This window comes from Balaenoptera acutorostrata, chromosome 13, assembly GCF_949987535.1.
Source record: "Balaenoptera acutorostrata chromosome 13, mBalAcu1.1, whole genome shotgun sequence".
NCBI classification, from domain to species: Eukaryota; Metazoa; Chordata; class Mammalia; order Artiodactyla; family Balaenopteridae; genus Balaenoptera; species Balaenoptera acutorostrata.
The window spans coordinates 52,099,827-52,122,161 of NC_080076.1; the positions used below are offsets into that span (position 1 = coordinate 52,099,827).

At 35.4% G+C, this 22,335-nt stretch overlaps 1 protein-coding gene across 7 annotated transcripts in view; it reads right to left on the reverse strand.

The window, feature by feature from the left end:
* Window positions 1-611: 611 nt before the first annotated feature.
* The window catches only part of IMPACT (impact RWD domain protein), a 28,129-nt gene continuing 6,405 nt past the window's right edge, over window positions 612-22,335 (reverse strand). For 4 of the 7 annotated variants that reach the window (XM_057526583.1, XM_057526585.1, XM_057526584.1 and 1 more), the window contains 9 exons: window positions 18,715-18,783; window positions 17,461-17,546; window positions 13,069-13,191; window positions 11,105-11,202; window positions 8,935-9,008; window positions 5,629-5,719; window positions 4,164-4,298; window positions 3,171-3,206; window positions 612-2,613 (listed from right to left, as the gene is read on the reverse strand). In XM_057526583.1, coding sequence (XP_057382566.1) covers window positions 2,548-2,613; window positions 3,171-3,206; window positions 4,164-4,298; window positions 5,629-5,719; window positions 8,935-9,008; window positions 11,105-11,202; window positions 13,069-13,191; window positions 17,461-17,546; window positions 18,715-18,783 — 778 coding nt within the window. In that variant the 3' untranslated portion in view covers window positions 612-2,547. Of the gene's footprint in view, window positions 3,207-4,163; window positions 4,299-5,628; window positions 5,720-8,934; window positions 9,009-11,104; window positions 11,203-13,068; window positions 13,192-17,460; window positions 17,547-18,714; window positions 18,784-22,335 lie in introns of all 7 variants that reach the window. The other 3 variants (XM_057526580.1, XM_057526581.1, XM_057526582.1) reach the window with 3 other exon arrangements.

The following is a 22,335-nucleotide window of genomic DNA, read 5'->3' on the forward strand; positions in this document are numbered from 1 at the left end:
GAATATATATTTTGGTTTTGATAAATATACTTTAGTTATGTAAGATGTTACTACTAGGGAAAGTTGAATATTTTTACAACTTCTTGTGAGTCTATAATTATTTCAAAACAAAAAAGATCAATTAAGGGAATTCCCTGGCAGTCCAGTGGTTAGGACTCTGTGCTTCCACTGCAGGGGGTACGGGTTTGATCCCTGGTCAGGGAACTAAGATCCCGCATGCCATGTGGCGTGGCAAAAAAAAAAAAAAAGACATCGGTAGTTTTACCTACCAGACTGCCTATTTTTCCACATCTTTGACCGATATTCGAAGCATATTCTAATACAATGCTAATCGGGATATAACTGATGAAACTTTTCTACAGGGCAACTTGGCTGAACCAGTTGAGCTCTTAGAATGTACAAACATTTGACCAAGGAATTCCATTTCTGGAATTCTTCCTAAGAAAGTAATCAGAGATATATACAAAAATCTGCAGACAATGATTTCGTTTTTCATAGTTGCTTATAATAGTGAAAAATCAGAAAAAACCTAAATATTGGAAACAAGTATAGTTTATACTACATAGTATATTTTGATATACCCAGAATATAGAATACAATGTAGCCATAAGAAATTAAGCCATAGAAGAATATTTATTGACATGGGAAAATGTTAACAATATACTTCTATATGAAATATGCAGGATAGAAAACAGTATATACAGTTTAGTACCATTTTTATGGAAAGAAAAATAGCCATATATACAAAATCATGCATAGGAAAAAATAGAAGGATGTACATACCAAATGTTAATAATGGTTATTTCTAGACAGTGGAATTACAGGTGACTATACAATTTCTGCAATAAATTTTACCTGCCTTCAAACAGTATCTGCTTCATGCTATTCTTTCTTGGTTGTGATTAGTTTGATATAATGTCTCTTCAAATAGGTATATATCAAATGTTTCATGATATATACCTCCAAATCATACTGCTATTCCCATTACTTGCTATTTTGTAAGAGCAAGTAGCAAGATGTTGCTACTTGCTCTTACAAACTGGCATATGGAGAATATTTCTAACTAACAAACACAATATGCTATCAAATATGCCACAGCATAGATCTGGCTATGGAAAATTATTATTTGAATTTTAGAAGAATTTAAAGAATTTGAAAACCTTCTAATCAAGAGAAATTTTAAATAGACAAAAAGATACTATAACTAGTTAGGGGTCCATAATGAAGAGTATAAAATAACTCACGTTCCAGAATTGGAGACTTTTGGGTCTCTCCTTTTCACTACCTGACTTTGGGCAAAGGATATTAGGTTTTTTTAGTCTGGAAAATGTGGTTAATGAAAGAAGCAAAAATATTGTTTTTAATAAGGGAAAATGGGATCAGAGATAAAAAGGTTTTCTATAAAGACCTAAATAAATGTTAGATAAAACAGCTAAAAGGGAATTCAAATTTGGTGTTGCAGAAAAATTAACTCACATTCATTTTTCTGTAGCAGCAATTCTTACTGTTTTATATCTTCTTTCACAGGTTTTGACATGCTTGTGAAATTATTTTAATGTTAATTAATGGTCTTTAAGTTCTTTAATTATTTTAAGTTAATACATAAAACATACTTAATTTTTTCATGGAATCTGAGGTAAGTGTTTTAAATAAATATAGGTTACAACAATTAAACACACTTCCAACAAATATAATTTAGATTTTACTTCTCAGAATCCATCCTAGTGTAAAGCTGTTTACTAGATTCTTATTAAAAATACCAAGTTAGGATGTTAGATCTCTTAAAGGTAAAACATCAGAGAATAGAAAAAAAATCTGTGTCCACTCTTCTCTGATGTTTTCCATGCTCCAGCACCATCCCAAATTGCTTCCTTATTTCTGTTCCCTCTCTTTGGAAGGGAATCTCAAGTATATCTGTGACCAATTAATAATTTTTAATAATTGTTTGCAATCATTATCTAAAAGGGAACAGTTAATGACTTATATCTCATGGATAAATTTATTGTCTAGATGCCTAGAGGTAAATTGCACAACTTGCAGATGAAAGGAACTTTTATAAAACACTGATGAAAGGAAGATGGAAAAAAAGAGGGATTTTCTCTGTTTTTCCAATCAAAGATTTGCTCCTTCTCTCCACAAAGTCGTGGAGTTGAGAAGCATAGATGGAGGAGTGTGGATGGGAAATGTGCATCACATTTACAGCACTACACAATGCACTCTCTCACCTTACACCAGTGGTGTTCTGCCACCTCTACTCCATTCCATAAATGTTCCATTAACCATAGCACAGCTTCTGGCATAGTTCTCATTTCTCAAGGAAGATCACAAGAAAGGTACTCCAGGTTGTTAAAAGAAACCAGAATATTACACCAACACATTTCGGTGGTGGGAGGAGACTACTGGCACACCATATTTATTGCTTAACAGTACAAGAATTAAACAAAAAAAGTAGAGACTAGAAAATCACTTTTTGAAATTTCACAATCACCAATTTGCGACAGAAAGTGAGGCATAACACTTATGCTAACAAATCTGTTAGATGAATTATCACTTCAGCACATAACTGCAGATGGATACTCCTGGATTTTCACTTAATCCGTCACTCCATGAGCACTATAAAATGAAAGGTGACATACTTATGAACTAAAATCACAAGAAGAAACTCTCTAAGATCAATCTTCAATGAGCCCCTATTTCAATAAGCCATACGGAGCCGTAAAGAGCAGTAAAAGGTAATATTCATTTAACAGAACGAGAATCCCAATGACAAGAAATCAGGTATTTATATTCCTCTAGAGACACTTCTTCCCCACCTAACAAAGGCACTTGACATGTAATGAAATGGACAGTTAATTCAGGTACTGCCCTGGGCAACTGTTACCTTCCTAAAATTATATGAAGTGGTGATTAAGTTCAAACTAATCCTTCTGAATCAGCCTGAAACACTCATGAAAATATCACAAGTTCTCTATTTTTGGCAGATGATATAACCAAAGAAGAAAAGATAATATTGGTGTCCACAATGAACTGGCTGACTTGAACAGTCCAGGATTCTCTCTCTGCACAATATATTCCTTGATGACTGTGGAATTTGTATATGATTATAGGCAAATTAACCTTTCATACAGTTTCAGGTATTAATGTTCACTCCTCTTCTTGTCTTTTCTTACTTTTTTGTTCTTTCCCAAAGTCTTAGATGATTCCTCCTGAAAAAGACATAAATCAATGTAGTATCTTCCTACATTTATACGAAGGTACTAGCTTAGGACTCTTAAATCTAGTCATATAGAATATGTATAATAGTGAAAGTATAATTACTTCCATATGTACCATCTTTCTGTTTTACAGGGCTCTTTCATTTATAGTCTATTTTAATATTTCCAAAACAATCAAGGATAATCAAAGAAAACACTCATTTATCTCAGTTATCTAACAGATTTATGTTTGAGTAATTTCAATATTGTTTATAAGTTTATTTTTTTAATTATTTTTTTGTGTGTGTGTATTTTTTTTTTTTTTTTTTTTGGCCACACCGTGCGGCTTGTGGGATCTTACTTCCCTCACCAGAGATCGAACCCATGCCTCCTGCAGTGGAAGTGCAAAGTCCTAACCACTGGACAGCCAGGGAATTCCTCTCAATACTATTTAATCCATTGTTCATTTTTCAAAGTAAGGCAGCAAAGTTTAAATAAAATAGATATGAACATATCTGAAATACGAGACAAAAAAACTCAAAGTATAAAGGAAGAAGGCATCTAAAGGCATGTCAGGGGAAAGGGGATACACTTTGACACTAACAGAGAATGTTAGAATTTTATAGATGTTTAAAGACTATCCAGTTCACTGTAGCATTAGCTATAACTTCTATGGGTCTCAATTTTAGGAAGTGGAAACTAACTGGTCTTTAAGGTTTTTATAAAACTCCATGAATCTACAAAATTAAGGTTTGAAGAGATGAAGTGATCCTCCCAAGGTCACACAACTGGTCAATTACACTGTTCTGACTAAAACCTAAGCTTCCAGTTTCCTAGTCCAAAGGTTTTTCAAATGCACCTCACTTGTTCTGCTTCACTCTTAATTTTCTTTTTCTTTTTCTTTTTTCTTTTTAAATTTCACAGGCAGTGGTGAGAAACTCTCTAGATATAACATCAGTAACCACTTACCGGTGAACTTGTGTAGTTCTTCTCCACTAGAATGTTTCTGGCACAGTTGTTGATATGTTTGAAGCGATCTGGTCCTAGCAAAATCCCTCCATACCAGCGTGATACCACCACCATGACATTTCTCACATTCAAAATCTGTTATTTTCAGAAGCATAATTACATACAAATATAGACAGGTACAGATGTGAGTTTTAAAGGAAAATGAAAAAACCCATACATAAAATTGCACATAAAATTTCCCCGACTTTAATGGCAGAACCATGAGTAAGCAGAGTGAGATTTATAACAATTCAGGGGACAGAATGTTAGAATAAGAAGGGAATTTGGAAAACAAACACTGTGCTCCACAGTGTCCTTGAATTGCAAACTTGGGGACCACCAGGCAGAGTGAAGGGGAGATCATGCAGTGGGGTTCCAGTTCTTGGTGACTTCAACCAGAATAGCTTAGCTTAGGCAGTTTTTTACCCCTAGGTCAAACAGCAACACAAAACCTGCTTCTGAACAAAACAGCTAGAGAGAACTGGGGCTGCATGAGTAATCACTAGTGCCTACCAGTAAGGTCCTCCTCAGTTTGACATTTGTCAAATGCTGCCCTTAACGTGAAGCCCACCAGTCTACAGGCCTGACCCCCACAGAGTTCCTATCAAGGAAAGGGCCTGGTTAGAAAACAAACCTCCACATACAATAGCAGAAGAAACTATAGCAACTACCTTAGGAAAAAAACAATCCATTCTTAAAATTAATGAACAATCAATGATCACCAGACAGATGAAGAAAATCCAGCAGCATGAAAGAGAAAGGACAAGATAAACAAACTAAAATGGACCAGGAAAAATTTAAGGAAGAAAACATCTAAAAAAAGAAACTCTAATTAGTATACTCAGAAGAATTTTAGAAGATATTGTATCCATAAAAGCAGAACAGCACACTATGAAAAGGGAAAAACAGAGAACAAGAAAGAACTCTTGAAAATTAAATACATGGTTGCTAAAAAAAATTTTAATTTGATAGAAATTTTGGAAGACAGTCAAGAAAATGTCTTAGAACATAAGGCAATGAGATGGACAACTTAATAAAAAAAGAAACATTCTGGATCTACCCAGAAGTCCAATATCCAACTAACAGGAGTTCTGCAAAGACAGAACAGAGAAAATAGAGGAGAGGAAATTGTCATGAAACAAAAAGGATAAGTTTTTCCAGAGCTGAAGATAATCTTCTATTGTCTACGACTGAAAGAGCTTGAAAGCACAGCACTTGTTATTAACCTTTTGCTTTCTGCCCCACATCCAGTGGTTAAAATTATCTCTCTACCCATGTTTAAAAACTAACTACTAATAAAACCAAATTATCTCATGTTATATAGTCTAACTGATTTACTTATTCCTAAATGGAATTTAGGAATGAATTTTGTTGAGAAATTTTATGGTTCACAGAACAGGATCAACAGGGTTTAACTCACACTTACCTCCATGAGGTGGAGAAGACGCCCCCCAGCTGCTGTTTCCCCGTCATCCTCACAGTCCTGTAAGAAGGTCTGTTTATCCTCACAATATATTCTAGAAATACACGAAACAGTGTAACACTTTAAAACCTTGAAATATTGTATTCAATAATAAAAGTTACTCTTTCATATTTGTTGCCATCAATTTACTTCCAAAATCAGCATACCTGTTTTAAAAAAATCTTTCTTGAACTATAAGTTAGCTATATTTTCACTGATGATTTCCTATCCAGTATGCTTCCCTTTTTATATTTTGGAAAGCTAGGAATCAAGGGTACCTCCTTTAAATCAGAAATGCTACAATTATGGGAAGGTGAGTTTAGACATCTGACACTTCCTCCACTTCATTTAATCTTGAAGCTGAGATTATAGAGAATAGTCACTAAAAAACGTTTACTGAGAATAAACTGTATATAAGCATTATAGGCACATAATAGGCGCTATGAAATGGTATAAAAGAAATAAGTGGTGTACTCCTGTCATCAAAGAGCCTAAACTCCAGTGAAAGAGAAAAAAAGTATATAAAAAAGATGGAGGTGATAAAACCAACATAATATTTTATACTTTCCTAACATTCTAGCCACTAAGCATTTATCTATCTTCCCCATTCTAAGAATTATAAGATTTATTTTTCCTATAATTTCCCCCTGGATAGTTATCAATATCAGAGATAAATCATGGTATTTTTACCCATTTAAATTATCTAGAAAGTTAGCATGGGCTACATTGTAGATGAATAAGCTTGGCAAATAAGTGTGAGTTATAAAAAGAAAACAGTGCCAGTTAAGGTATGCCATCTAGTGCATTTTTTAGGCCCCTACAAATGGTACCATCAAGGACTAGGCAAATATAGCAAAGATATCTTTCCAGTTATGGTGATAAAAAGCCAAATACTACCTTATCTATACACCTAAGTCAATTATATTAATTTTATTATAGCAATCCTATTCATTCATTCATCTTTCCATCTACCAAACCATCTATTCATTCATTCACTCAGTAAATATTTACTGCCCACCTACTATGACCAAGCTCTACTATTATTTAGAGTTGGCCTCATTTGAAGAAAAGAAAGTTAGTACTATTAAACAAAATTTTATATGGCAAATTTAAGGCAAAAAGGATTCCGGGGTTGACTTTATAGAACAAATGAAGAAATCTGACTATATAAATCAGTACTGTTAGGTTTAAAAAAAACAGGAAATACCATGGACATTTTCACTAACCCTTTCCTCACATGCCAGGAAGATAATGATGCAGCATCCGATAGCTGTGTGCACCAGTAGCCTGAAGAGTGCCCCATAACTCCAAAGCAGGAACACAGCCCCAGAACCAGGAAGTAACCTTAAAAGGACCCTGAGCGTTCAAAATACACAACACAAAGTCCATGTACCAAATAAAGGTTATTTCTTTAACTCCCAGAGGAGTCCTTCAAGCCTCCACTTTATGCCTTTTTATTGTTATCTGACACACAATTCTGACAAGCTAAGCTCCTTCATTCCCAAGCATCAATTATATAAGGGGGTGAGGTAGAGGGGCTGCTACAGGCAGTCATGCTGACATCTGTAAGAAGTGACAGCTGATCACCCATTAATACGCAAAAATACCCAAGTACTTAAAAAAACAAAAATCTGGGGCCTGAAATAGAGTATCCGGCACATTATTTAACTTTTTGATAACTTAAGATGAATATCATGTCCAGCAACTGTTGAAGGTGCAGCCAACATGGCCATGTAGGAATAAGATAGAGATAAATGAAATTAGATTCTCAAATTCAGCTCTACCACTTAACAACTATGTGATATTGAAAAAGTTAACCTTTTTACAGTGGCACAGTTGCTGAAATAACTAGATTTAACTTATGTAAAGCACCTGACACAGAGTAGGCCCTCAACAAACACGTGGGACGAATGAATAGTACCTATTAATACTTTTACAGCACATTCTAATCACTGAGAGCAAGCACAGTCTAATCCCTCATTTTTATATTGATGACCCTAACTCACTAAGAAAACACCAAAATTCTGTGTAGTGATACTCTAATAAGTAGGGAATTATACAATAAATAGTTTTTTTGGTAAGATTTGGCACTTAAAGGGATGTGACTTAGTAATATTAAAAACTCACCTATCCAAAGTGATAAATTTTTTTGAGATTTTTGTGTTTTAGGTAGCCTAGATTTTACAAATAGTCTGAATCACATTTTAAATTTGCACCAAATTCCTATGTCTATATTCTGATTTATTTTAGTCCTAAACTATGTTCTGTAAGTCTGTACTAATTTGCATATTTAAAAAATATACCCTTCATCTCTTTACTAACAAATCAGCAGATTTCTATAAAACCTTCGTACTCAAAACTAAAAGACATGTAGTGAAAGAAGCAGTCTTAATTCACTGCATAAACTGGTTTAAAAGAAAAATGTTCGAAAAAATTTGGCAGTATGTATCAAGAGTTTCAAAAATGTTCATACTTTTTGATAATTCTACTTCTAGGAATCTATTCTTTTTTCCTTTTTAATTATACTTCTGTTTCATGTCAAAGAAGAATATGAAACAACCAGAACCTATCCTGAGGAAATAATGCAAAAAGTACACAAAGATGTTCACGGGACTATTCTTTATAATACTCAGAAAAAATGAAAAACTAAAAACAAAAAGGAAATAGTTAAATAAATTGTGGTATGGAGCCTCAAACAAATATTATACAGCCATTAAAATAAAGTTTATAAAGCAATTATAACAACATGGAAAAATGCTTTTGTTACATTAAGGAAAAATTTTGATACTAGAATAAAGCATTGAAAAGAATAAACTTTACATAGAAAAGACAGAAAGAAAATATTTCACAATATCAGTTACATTTAATGGCAGAAAATGGTTAACTTTTCCTCTGATTCTTTTTTCTGCCATTTCCAAATATTCTACACATGATTATTACTTTTACAGTGGAAAAAAACACCTAATAGTTGTTGTTTTTTTAAATCATGCATCAGTTTCCCCCATTTTTTTTTTTAAATATTTATTTATTTGGTTGTGCTGGGTCTTAGTTGTGGCAGGCAGGCTCCTTAGTTGCGGCTCGCCAGCTCATTAGTTGTGGCAATGCGAACTCTCAGTTGAGGCATGCATGTGGGATCTAGTTCCCTGAGCAGGGATTGAACCCAGGCCCCCTGCATTGGGAGCGCAGAGTCTTAACCACTGCGCCACCAGGGAAGTCCCTTCCCCCATTTTTTACAAATTGCACGTTCCTAAAATTGTGATGATCACTTACCGGTATGCATAGATGTTGTGGGTGGCACTAGCAATTTTCTTATTCTCATACAATTTGGCAAGAACCATTTTCACCTTAAAAACAGCAGTAATGTAAATAAACTAATGTATACTTTTTATTTGTTCTGTAAATAAATGCTAAAAAAAAACCTTAAAGCATATTGATATACATACTATTGTAGTGAAATTAACAAGAGTTATTTAAAGACTCAACTACATTCTGGAAAAGCCATTTCCAAAGTTTTCTTCTCATTTTAGGGGCAATAACTGGTACTCTAATTGGTACAAAAATGATAAGACCTGGTATTTTTGACCACCAGTTATCAACAAATATCTGAGCAGTAACCATGTCCAGGGTACTTGTACATAAGAAATTTTCCCCATACTGTATAGAGAAATTTAAACGAAAATATAAGAATTTCTAGAAATGAGCTCTGAAAACTTACCAAAGTGACAGGTACAGAATAATGGTATATTCAAAATGTTATAAAACCAAAACTCTCTGTGGGAGTCAAATAAGGTTCACAGAGGAGGTAACAAGAGCCAGGTCTTGAAAGATAAGTGACAGTTCTGCATCAAAATGGAAGAGTGAGGTGGGGCAAGAAGAAGCCATTCCATTTAAAGGAAACAGCATGTACAAATGTACCAGATTTAGTAAGCAGAAATAAACGATGCTTAGTTAAATTGGAACTTCAGATAAACCACAAATTTTTTTATTATAAGTATGGCCTATATAATAATGTTTATCTGAAATTCCAATTTTAGCTAGCTATTCTGTATTTTACCTGTCAACCTTAGCAGGGACATAAAAGAGAAAGGTTCAGGAAGTGACCAATAGTTTTATGTAGCTCTAACTTAGAGTATGAATGAGATGATAGCAGATGCATCAGAATGATTAAAGTACGGTCTTATCACAAAGCGCCTTGTATAATGTGTTTAGATTTTTCCTTGTAGCCTATGGAAATCAGCAAAGATTATTGGGTATGTGGGGGAGGAGTGACACGTGGTCAGATCTTTTAGAAAGGTAGTTGGCAAGGGACATAGAAGAAATACTGGAGGTAAGGAAGACTAAGCTGGAGATACGGAGACCAATTTGGATCAGAAATTGTGCAATCTTGTGCTTCTCAGACTCCCAGATTTCTGATCAATAAAGTAGACACTGACCTCTCAGATTTATTTCAGCTCTCACAAATTATGATCCCGTAAGTCTAAGTGACTATAATCAGAAATGGAAAAAGGATCCAGTATGGAGAGATTCAGAATGGAATGTCTAACGAGGACCCTGGCAACAAGATTATGAGCAATGGCCAAGGGCAAAATAGGGTTCCTGAGAGAAAAGCCCAGAAGCTTGCACCAAAATCTGTTATTTTGACCACAAATCAATGAAGGAAAGAACGTCCTCTTCCAGAGACTAAAAGAGAGTGAAAAGGCAGCCTGGTGCAAAAAACTGCATTCCTATGGGTCAGGGCTTTAGAAGAATTTGGAGAGACCAAAGGGAAGAGACCAATGCTTAAAACCTATGCTAAGCTAGTAAGACTTTTCTGGTTAATTTAACTTTATAGGTGTACTGAAATTGTCTCTTACATTAATAAAATTTAGGCTAGATTATAGCAGCAAGGAAGAAGAAAATGATTCTGCTGAAAAGAGACTGAGAAAGACACAGACCTAGGAATACTATTTTTGACTGAAGATTTTCCCATATAATATCCTTTGGTGGATATCAGGCCACCTAAAATCAGGAAGCAGAAAGGAAAAGGAATTCAGGTTGGGAAGACTGGGCTCAACCAGTCTGTCCACTGTCCCCTTACTTGGGCAACAACAGAACAGGCGAGGTTTTATAGAACTCCCACGTGATAAGACAAATAATTTTTCAACAAGCTATTGATATTTAGCATCATAATTTTCTACAGCACCACATGGGTTTTTCTTCTTTGAAAATCCATTGGAGAGTTAAGCCCTAATCAGAGTCTGGATACAATTTTGAAAGCAGTGATAAACAGACACAAATATTCCATGATTCCCAGTAACTTGGAGGTAGAAAGTTAGCAAATAATTTTTATCTTGCATGAAAATTAAACATAATAGTAAAAACAAAGATATTATTGCAAAACCATTTGCTTGAATTACTTTGGTAAAACAACATCAGAGTGAACTGGACACAGTAAGTTTACCTGTTTGGGACAAACTACTGGAGCCAAGTGTGCCTGAAAAGTACTTCTTCGGTCTGTGATAGGAATGCCATGATCAATCGGAGGTAATTCTTCTATTTCTATAAATTTAAAGAATTACATAACTTTAATTTTTAAATTCTTACATTCAAATACTGAAAAATTGGCAATGGTATAGTGGGGGGAGTTGGGAAAGAGATGTAAATTACATGGCAAATCACCTCAAATAACAAATACTGGTTGTCTATTAAAATTAAATTATAATTTTAAGTAAAAAGTTTTCTAATATATTGTACATTAAGATAAAACTACTTGACTTATAAATGATTTTCACCTGCTAAGGTCACCCAGTGGAAATGGTAGGTTGGGACTCAAATCCTGGACTGTTTCAGTTGTACAAGTTGGTATAACATCTAATTTTTAAGAGTAGAAAGGGGTCCTGAGACCAAAAAGATTGACAGCTGCTAATAAGGAGTATTTATTCATTTTACTGCTGATGGACCTCTGGGTTGGGAAATCTATGACTTTATTTTGTATAGCTGTAATATGATGTCTTCTGCTAATAAAACTGTTCCTACTTCATAGGATTGAATTAAATGTATCAACAGTACACCAAATTGGTATTCCATCGAGTACTGTGATTTCCAGTTATTCTGCCTTTTAAACAAGCTTAAGAACCATTAATTTTACCCTTAACTTAGATAAGAAACTTACCAACCATCCTAGCTGCTGCACCTGCCTCATTTAGGATGAAAAGTTATTCAGAAAAAAAGAATTTTATTTTTTTCTATTTCTATTCACTGATCTGTTGAATCTTACCAAGTCAGTTTGCTTTATAAGTGATGAAACACTTCAAGTAACACGTATAAAAATATTTCTGGAGCACTTTAAATAACTTGCCAAAAATCACTGCACTGGTTTGTGGCAGGACTAGGACGAGAAGCCAGGTTTATGCAGGATGTTCTTCCTTCCCCCAGTAGTGTTCTCTTCTTGAACAGACTGTGACCACTGCACTAGTACACTACTAAGGTCAATATGAACTGGATGCGATCTATTATGACTCTGATTTTCACTCTTTTTCTTTTAATAGTGGATCTTCTTTCCCAAAAGACATCCTATGCCATATCTGCAAATATGTGTATGAATAAAATGGGAACTACTTAGAGTGAAACAGGAGCAGGTATCCTGGGTGTTCTTCTCCACTCATTCGAGGCTTCTCTGTCCCCTTCTACTAATCCTGAGACACTATGCAAGAACTTTAAATTTTCATTTACTGTTTAAAAGCTACTGTATAATGGCATAGGGAACTCCCTATCTTCAAAGAGAATGAACATTCCCTCTGGTCTATCATGTTTTTGTAAGAGACTTGAGAAAACTGACTACATCATTCAAAATTTTAAAATACTAAAATGGAACATACTTTCTGATAGAAATATAGAGCTGATTTATCACATCAACCTATCCATAAGCTGAATACTACTTTATCATGGAACAAATTTGCTTAAGCAAAAACTAAAATCCTAAAGGCATTTCACTAGCTTTAATTCAGTGGTTGCACCTTCAATTATTGTATTTATATTTGTGAGCAAAGACTAAAATTTAACTCTGAGCTATCAGTAGACAGTTAAGGATTTCAAAGTAAAAATATAAAAGCAGGATGTGAACTGAGAACATTAACACAGCTTTTCTTAGTTTCAGTTTCTCTCACCACTAATTCAAAACTCTAGATAAATAGCAAAAAAAAAAGAAAAAAGTAAATTTCTATTTTTTTCCTCACCATTCTGATAGATCTAGCAAACACCAAAATGGCCAGGAGACAGGAAAAAAATAACCCAATTCTCTACAAATTAATAAGAATTTCCTAAAATGTGAGTTTACTAAATTTCTATACCATTTCAAATGGTATAGAAATTCCATTCATAATGCTACCATCCCGCTTTCCTCAAAATAAACTAATAACATTATACCTGTTCGATTTTCACTGACATCAAAATCCAATGCTTTAACTGGATTTTCTGGTTGACATGCTAAAATGAGATCATCTTCACATTCAATATCTTCCTCTTCAGTTTTCTTCTTTACGTCTGGGACTATGTGGATATGAGACATGATGAGTGATCATAAGACAGTAAGAAATTACACTTAAAAAACCATTAGTCTTGGTCTCTAAACACCAGTCTTCAACAGAAGGAACCAGGGCTCCTACAAGAAGTGGTTGACTCCAGGGCTGGGACAAGGAAAATACAAGATGAGCCTGGAATATCTTGTGATTCCAGAGAGTAAAGAAATGTTCAAAACACAATGGAAGCTTATAAAAAGAACACAGGAGCCTACCTGAGAGCTCTCCTAAAGGCCAAACCGGGAACAATTTGAGCAACAAAATAATGACAGTATGGAATTTTAACTCACGAAATAAAATAATATGAGTTCATACTAATATAAGTAATCAAATGAATAAATGTGGAAAAGAGACATCTTGTTCTCAGAATAGAATTCCAATTAATCATAGCAAGAAGGAAAGAAGGAAATGAAAATCACCATATTGTTACAACACCATATTGTTTACAAATATTGTTGATAAGATACACTAATGGATACTAAAATCAGTAGGTTAAAGTTTAAGGAGGAATAGGGTATTAGCATAGCCTCAAAGTATCTCCCCCAAGATACTTATCAACTACAAAGGGAAAGACAGTAACTGATAATTTTATATGTCAACCTGGCTAGGCCATGGTACACAGATATTTGGTCAAACACTATTCTAGATGTTTCTGTAAAGGTATTTCTTGGATGGAATTCACATTCAAATCAGTTGACTTTGGGTAAAGCAGATTGCCCTCCATAATGCAAGTGAGACTCCAGTTAAGATCTTAAAAGAAAAAGGACTGACCTCCCCAGAGAAGGAGGGAATTCTGCCAACATACAGCCTTCGGACTAGAGTTGCAATATCATTCCTTCCCTAGGTCTCCAGGCTGTCAGCCTACCTTGCAGAGTTTGGACTTGCTAGCATCCATAATCTCGTGAGCCAATTCCTTAAAATCAATCAATCTCTCTCTCTCTCCCCCTCCCTCCCTCCTTCTCCCCCCAACCATTCCTTCCCTCCTCCTCTCTCTTTATAATACACACACACACACACACACACACACACACACACACACACACACACACACCTTATTGGTCTGTTTCTCTGGAGAACGCTTGATTAATACAGTAACTTTACAGTGGAAACATTTGGCAGATACCACCTTAACCAAGGGATCAAGGTAAATATCACCATTAATAAAGCATATTGATATCATTAGCTCCTTGATATAATACACTGTGAAGGATACAATATCATTTCTGTGATATTCTTGCCAAAATGCCTAATCTTACTCCAATCATGAGAAAACAATGGACAAATTCAAATTGACGGACATTCCATAAAATAGTGTCAGGTCATGAAAGGTCAAAAAAGTGAAGGAAAGACTGGGGAACTATTTATAGACTAAAAGGGAGTAAGGAGAAATAACAACTAAATGCAGCAAAGAACCCTAGACAGGATTCTAGAACAGCAGAAAGAACATTAGTGGAAAACTTAGTGAAATCTGAATAAGCTCTTTAGTCTAGTTAATATTATATCAATGTTGGCTTTCTGTTCTTTATAATTATAATATGGTTATGTTAAGATGTTACTAGGGAAAGCAGGGTGAAGAATATAACAGAGCTATTTCTACTATTTTTGCAACTTTTCTGTAAGTCTGAAATTAGTTCAGAATTTTTTAGAAGTGTAAATAGTATATAATTACTTCAAGATTTAACATTTCTGGGGTTTCCTTGTTGGCGCAGTGGTTAAAAATCCACCTGCCAATGCAGGGGACACGGGTTCGATCCCTGGTCCGGGAAGATCCCACATGCCATGGAGCAACTAAGCCCGTACGCCACAACTACTGAGCCTGCGCTCTAGAGCCCGCGAGCCACAACTACTGAGCCCTCACGCCTAGAGCCCATGCTCCACAACAAGAGAAGCCACCGCAATGAGAAGCCCGTGCACCGCAACAAAGAGTAGCCCCCACTCGCCGCAACTAGAGAAAGCCCGCACACGGCAACGAAGACCCAATGTGGCCAAAAATAAATAAATAAAATAAATAAATTTTTTTAAAATTTCACATTTCTATAGTAGAAAAAATGAAATAATAAAGAATAAATATGTACTGAAGATTAATAGTAAAATAAAAATAAATTACTTGTCAAGTGGGTACCCTGGAGAAGAAAATTCTCATGAGATATCCTGATCACTAGCTTATACCCTTATTCATTCTTCAGAATTATTAAACCTTCCGTTTTAATATGAAGTCTAGAAAATTTCTAATTAAAAAATTCCAAACAAAATTTTTTCAAATTATAAATTATACAACCTAAATCAATAACTCGAAAATCTGAAGTGTGGCTAAACTAAATTATAGATATAGGTGGGAAAGGGAAAATACCATTTTAAGATCAATAATTTTAAAAATTTCCTAATAGTTCAGTGATTCCAAGCTTTTTGGAGTCCTAAATTTTTGCTTATATTCCATTTTTGCAATTATCCCACACTCTAGAATGGTGGATTGGCAAAACTCAATTTTTGTTTTGAGGTTTCAAAACTCTTCTCAGATGCCCTGAAATGCTGCAAAATCAGAACATGAATCATAAAAAGTCAAGGAAAATACTTCAAAAAATATTGTCCCATGATCAGAATATCTTCAGACCATTTATCTCTTTGATTTTAATGGAAGCAGTAAAAACATTTGCTTCTATAGAAAAATAGTAAAATGCTCTGAAAAAATATTTCTATCAACTTTAAATCTATACTGATTTTTTTTTAATCTTTTTTTTTTTTTAAATGGTAATCATTTATTTATTTATGGCTGTGTTGGGTCCTCGTTTCTGTGCGAGGGTTTTCTCCAGTTGCGGCAAGTGGGGGCCACTCTTCATCGCGGTACGCGGGCCTCTCACTATCGCGGCCTCTCTTGCTGCGGAGCACAGGCTCCAGACGCGCAGGCTCAGTAATTGTGGCTCACAGGCCCAGCTGCTCCGCGGCATGTGGGATCCTTCCAGACCAGGGCTCGAACCCGCGTCCCCTGCATTGGCAGGCAGACTCCCAACCACTGCGTCACCAGGGAAGCCCTATACTGATTTTGGTAAGGGAATCCTTAATAATTGGTTTGGTGTAAATAACTTTCTAAAAATTAGTAAATAGACTATTGGGTTTTGTTGTTGTTTTTTTTTTAATCCCTCTTCTCCCCAAATTGAAAATAATTCTATCAGTGATAATAATAAAACTCTATTTGGAAATAAAATCAGGCTTAGTAATTTTCCTCTCTAAAGGGCTTTTGTAGTAACTGGAACAAAGACTAGCAAAGTAAATAGAAAACATAAGAAATTTCTATATTGTTGTATATTATGATTCAATAAAACTATAATAATAGAGCAAAACATCAATTTTCAATTTTCAAATGTCCTGAAATTATATAGTGGTGATGGTTACATAACTTTGGAATAAACTAAAGACCACTGAATTATACATTTAAAAGAGTGAATAATCATGGTATGTGAATTCTATCTCAATTAAAAAATCAACTTTCAAAGTCAATTTTTTTTTTTTTTTTTATAGCTACTTTTATTTATTTATTTCTTTATTTTTGGCTGTGTTCGGTCTTCGGTTCGTGCGAGGGCTTTCTCTAGTTACGGCAAGTGGGGGCCACTCTTCATCGCGGTGCAGGGACCGCTCTTCATCGCGGTGCGCGGGCCTCTCACTATCGCGGCCCCTCCCATTGCGGGGCACAGGCTCCAGACGCGCAGGCTCAGTAGTTGTGGCTCACGGGCCCAGCTGCTCCGTGGCATGTGGGATCTTCCCAGACCAGGGCTCGAACCCGTGTCCCCTGCATTAGCAGGCAGATTCTCAACCACTGCGCCACCAGGGAAGCCCCTCAAAGTCAATTTTTATATCTTAAATACTGGTCAGTGTGTTTTCCAAAGTTCTTTTTCTATAAATACTACACTCATTTGAAGCTAATGTCTAACTTACATAGTCCAATAATTCATGAAGAATGTTACATGGTTCATATTACCATAACAATAGTCAAAGAAAACAAAGATTTTTGACCCAAGTTCTTTAACCGTAAAATTCTATTTCTATAAGAGTTTATAGTAATATGAAACCAAGGAGGCTAAAGCTTATAGAAAGAAATAATCATATTTACCTGAGTTAAGAACTTTCCAGAGAAACATATTTTATCATATAAAAACATAAAACAGCATACAGATCTTCATTAAAAGTTTCAATGAAAATATCTACATGAAAATTTAATTACTGTAAATTAAAAGAGCAAACCTACCTGGTTCTGTCATCTGAGATTTTTGTATTAGGACATCTCTTATTTTCTCCACCCACAGGTAAAGAATACTTTCACCAATATTCTCTCTAAACAAAATTCAGGGGAAAAAACTGTTATTAAAAATGTCCTTCTCAGTGGCATGGACATATATACATTACCAAATGTAAAATAGATAGCTAGTGGGAAGCAGCCGCATAGCACAGGGAGATCAGCTCAGTGCTTTGTGACCACCTAGAGGGGTGGGATAGGGAGTGTGGGAGGGAGACGCAAGAGGGAGGGGATGTGGGGATATATGTATATGTATAGCTGATTCACTTTGTTATAAAGCAGAAACTAACACACCATTGTAAAGCAATTATACTCCAATAAAGATGTTAAAAAAAATTTCCTTCTCAAATTCAAGAAAATATAGACATATTTACAATCTAAGAAATTATATGCAATCTAGCCGTGCCTTTTTTTGGAGCGGGGTTGCCGTGCTGTGCAGTTTGTGGGATTAGTTCCCCGACCAGGGACTGAACCCAGGCCCTTGCAGTGAAAGGGCTGAGTCTTAACCACTGGACCACCAGGGAATTCCCTAGCCATGCCTTTTAAAGAGGAATTTATAAAAATGCAATTTACTAACATTTGTGGATGAGTATTTAATACATCAACATTAAAAATTCCAACTGGCTCCCAAATTAAAACTAACTTTGCTCACTTAAAATAAGTAGAAGAGTTGCAACCAAAGAGGGGAAAGAAAATTTCTGAACTTGAACAGGATGAATTAAGATAGATATAAATATGATTCAGTTTCTGTCAGTGAATATAATTGTAGTATTGATGCCCACTCATTGCTTGCTTTTCTAAACTTTTTGAACAATTTCAAACCACTTTTTTTATGTACTTATTTCAACAAATAAGAATACAAAGCATTTGAGAAACTCCCTCAGAAAGCCAATTTACAAGACTTAAAAGACAATCAATGGAAAACTTTATATTCTTATTTTGTTTTGGACAAAATATTCTACTGCCCAAATTGATTCATTTTGGTTCCAGATAGCTGTCTGGCTGCCTCAGATAATTAAATCCATCTCAAAGGCTCATTGAGAAAAAGAACATGTCATAGTTCATGTCCATAGCGTTATGTTAAATGATGGCAACAGCAAAAAAATAAAGGCCCAAGTGTCTACTCTTTAGGAGATGACACTAATTTTAGATAAGTTTTAGTAAGTGTGTTTAAAGAAATCATCACACTACTTCATAACACCTTACCTCCTTCCTCTAACAGTTGCTCTTGAAACCATCATCTTTTTATCACCACTCATCAGCACCCAAAGGAAACTTTCAAAACAAGCATACAGAAGAAAACAACACAGTTTTCAAATAATTCTGTACCCTCAAACCCTCCCATCTCACCCATAACTCCTGAGTACTAAAACAATCCTCCGTATTCTTTGGCAACCTGTCTTATTTAGAGAGAGCAAAAGTCAATTGGAAAGGTTTTAAAAAATTGAGAATGTTGGTTGAGTTTCTTTTAAATAATTCCTACCCCCATCCTCTCTTCTCAATAAAAGATTTAGAGGTATAGAGACAGAGAAAGGTAAAATGTATTGAGTATATACTAAGCCCAAAGTACATTATATATATCAACACATTTAATGCTCATAATTGTCTAATAGAGTAGGTTTTTTTTTTTAATTTTTATTTATTATTTATTTATTATGTTTATTTTTGGCTGTGTTGGGTCTTCGTTTCTGTGTGAGGGCTTTCTCCAGTTGCGGCGAGTGGGGGCCACTCTTCATCACGGTGCGCGGGCCTGTCACTATCGCGGCCTCTCTTGTTGCGGAGCAGAGGCTCCAGACGCTCAGGCTCAGTAGTTGTGGCTCACGGGCCCAGTTGCTCTGCGGCATGTGGGATCTTCCCAGACCAGGGCTCGAACCCGTGTCCCCTGCATTGGCAGGCAGATTCTCAACCACTGCGCCACCAGGGAAGCCCAATAGAGTAGGTTTTATTTCCCCATTGTACAGATGAGAAAGCAGACCTAGAAAGATCAATTAACTTGTCTAAGACAATAAGCAGTAAGAAGTCCAGAGCCAGAATGTGAATGCAGACTTACTCCAAAGCTCAGGTCGCCCACTGCGTTTTGCTCTCCTATCAAGCAGCTGTGTCCTTAGGCAAGTAAGACACTTGAACTCTGAGTCTCAGTTTCCTCACCTATAAAACAGATTTACAGCATCTTGCCTTACTTTACAAAAGTAGTCTCTTTTCAAGTGGACCTATCTTAATTCACTCAACAGATCTTTAAGGGCCTTGCCTATACACCAAGTACTACGTGCAGCCCTGGGGGTATGGTAGTGAATGAGAAAACGGGGTCCCCTGTCTCAGTGTTTACAGTTATTATCCTTACAAATGTATGGTTTTATATGTAATTCTCTCCATCCTCTAATCTCATTCTATTTAATTCATCACATCATCATCACCAAAAGTAGTAGCACTATTTCCAGTGTGTATTGAACACCTACTATATAAGACGTAGAAAATGCTTTGTTACTTCACTTAATCCTCATTCATAACCACCCTTTGAGACAGGAAAATCATCCCTCTGTGAATATATATTCACATTCAGATTTGCTGTTATTGTTGTTAGGGGACTATTGGGGGCAGGGGACGATGGAAAACACCTTGGGAGAATTTTCACAATTAATAAGTAATTTTTCCTAATAATAAAGAAATTAAACCTTAACTCCAAATTTCCTCTCCTCTGGCCCATGGCTTCCTGCAGAACAATATACAACAGTACTCTGCCCATAATCATTTATTAAATGCTTCCTTCTTCCCTAGTATTTAACTAGACTTACTGAAATCCATTTTAAGGAAGTTGTAGTGGATGTGAAAGGTTTCCTAAAGAAAATGAAAATTATTTGTTCCCTTGGACCCCCAAATTTATCACTGAAGGTGGTTTGGGTGTTTTTATTTTTGTTATTACTGCTGTATTTGTGTTTTCTCTCATGACAACCGTTTGTTCATACCTTTTTTTTTTTGATTCAAGTATAGTTGATTGTTCATATCTTTTAACTACAGACTAGGATTTGGTGGTTTTCAAACTTTTGCCTTCACTGTAATGAAATCTCTCACGGAAACAGACAAAAGCTGTAGTCTTCCCTCCTATGTCCTTCTTCCCCTCACCCAATGGTCCTTGAGGAAGTCAGCTGAATCCTAAGAACTGGTACAAAATCTGAGAACTACTCATTATAGGGTGAGATGCTAAGCTTTTATTTATGAAATTAAGTTATGGTAAAGTAGCTGAATATAAAAAGTCTAGAACAAAATTTGTTTCAAATTGAATAAAAGATCAACTTGGATTAAAAACTGGTATTTTAGTTGAGATATACTGCGATTAAATACACTTAAATAACTATTATCCAATTCAGAATGATCAAAACAAAAGTCAAGTTACTTGTGACTCTTGTTTTACTTGTGGCTCTAATTTTTGTATCTTTAATTCTCCAATATTTATATTTGTTGACTTAAGGGTAAAGCTATTCACTACAATGTACTACTAAGTTGTGTGACCTTAGACAAATCACTTGATCTGAGTTTCCATCATCTTATTTTCAACATGACAAAACTGGATGAGATGATTCTTCTAACAAGAACAACAAAATTGAGAGCTGCTGTTATATAGTGCTAAAATACATTACATGGATTATGTCACTTAATCCTTACAATGATATTATTCTTTTATCCTCATTTTACAGATGAGAAAGAGGTCACACTAGTTCAAAAACTGACTCCAGAAGCCTGACAAAGACAGCCTTAACATCAGCTTGACTAAACTTCAGACAGGCTGAGCTTCCTGACTCTAGGCCCTGACCTCTCTTCTTAGAGCATTTTCTTTACAAAACTTGTCACTGTAAATTCTTCCTTTGCTCCTTTGGAATTATGGACATCTTTTTAGAAGTTCTGTCAGTTTTAGAACCTAGGAGTGTCTTTCTCAAGGACCTGGGAGCCATTCTTTTGAAATGTAGTCATCAAGGAAGACAGTGCCCTATCTCCCAGTCTCTGTTGGCTGGTAGGGGCCTAATTCCTGATGAACCACAATTTGCAAACGCAGATAGCCTAATCACAGAGAAACGCACTTGCAAACTCAGGAAGAAACTTAATGTGCTGGACACTCTCACTGATCAACCTCCCCCCAGCATCCCCCAGTACTTTTCTACAGCTCATCCCAGCCCTTAAAAACCGTACTGCCTTTTGTTTCAGGAAGTTGAGTTCAGACTGAGTTCTGCCTCTCTCCCCTGTTGCAATAGTCTTGAAGAAAGTCTTCCTTGCCTGTTTAACTTGGTCCGGTGCACTTTCTGCTTTGACAAGCCTCACTCTCCAAGTTCCAAATCTAAGACTTCATGATACATCAGAATGTGAAGAGCTGTGGGAAATTAATCATTTTCTTGGATTTAAATTAAATATTGTTGAAATGGACTATCATAAATTCAAATTAAAAAAATTTTTAATCCTTTTCATTTTCTCTTAACACTAATTAGTATAATGTTCAAAGTATTTTTAAATCTGTTATTTACCTTTTTTTATTAAACTATTTTCATATATTCAAAATATCCGTATGCAAAATGTTTAAACAAAAATAAGGTATGATAAGCAAATGAGTCTACATCTACACAATCACCAAATCCTAGTTTATGTTCCTAAGTACTTCTTTAACTGACCGTTCTTCTCCCTTGCATTCTTGTTGCCTTAATAAAGGTCTCCACTATCTCCCTCCTAGTTACTGACTGCTTTTCCTATGGTGTCCCTCGCTTCAAACTCTTCACAGCCCACCCTCCACAGTGCCACACAAATCTCATTACATCACTCCCCTGCCTAAAACACCTACAGCCT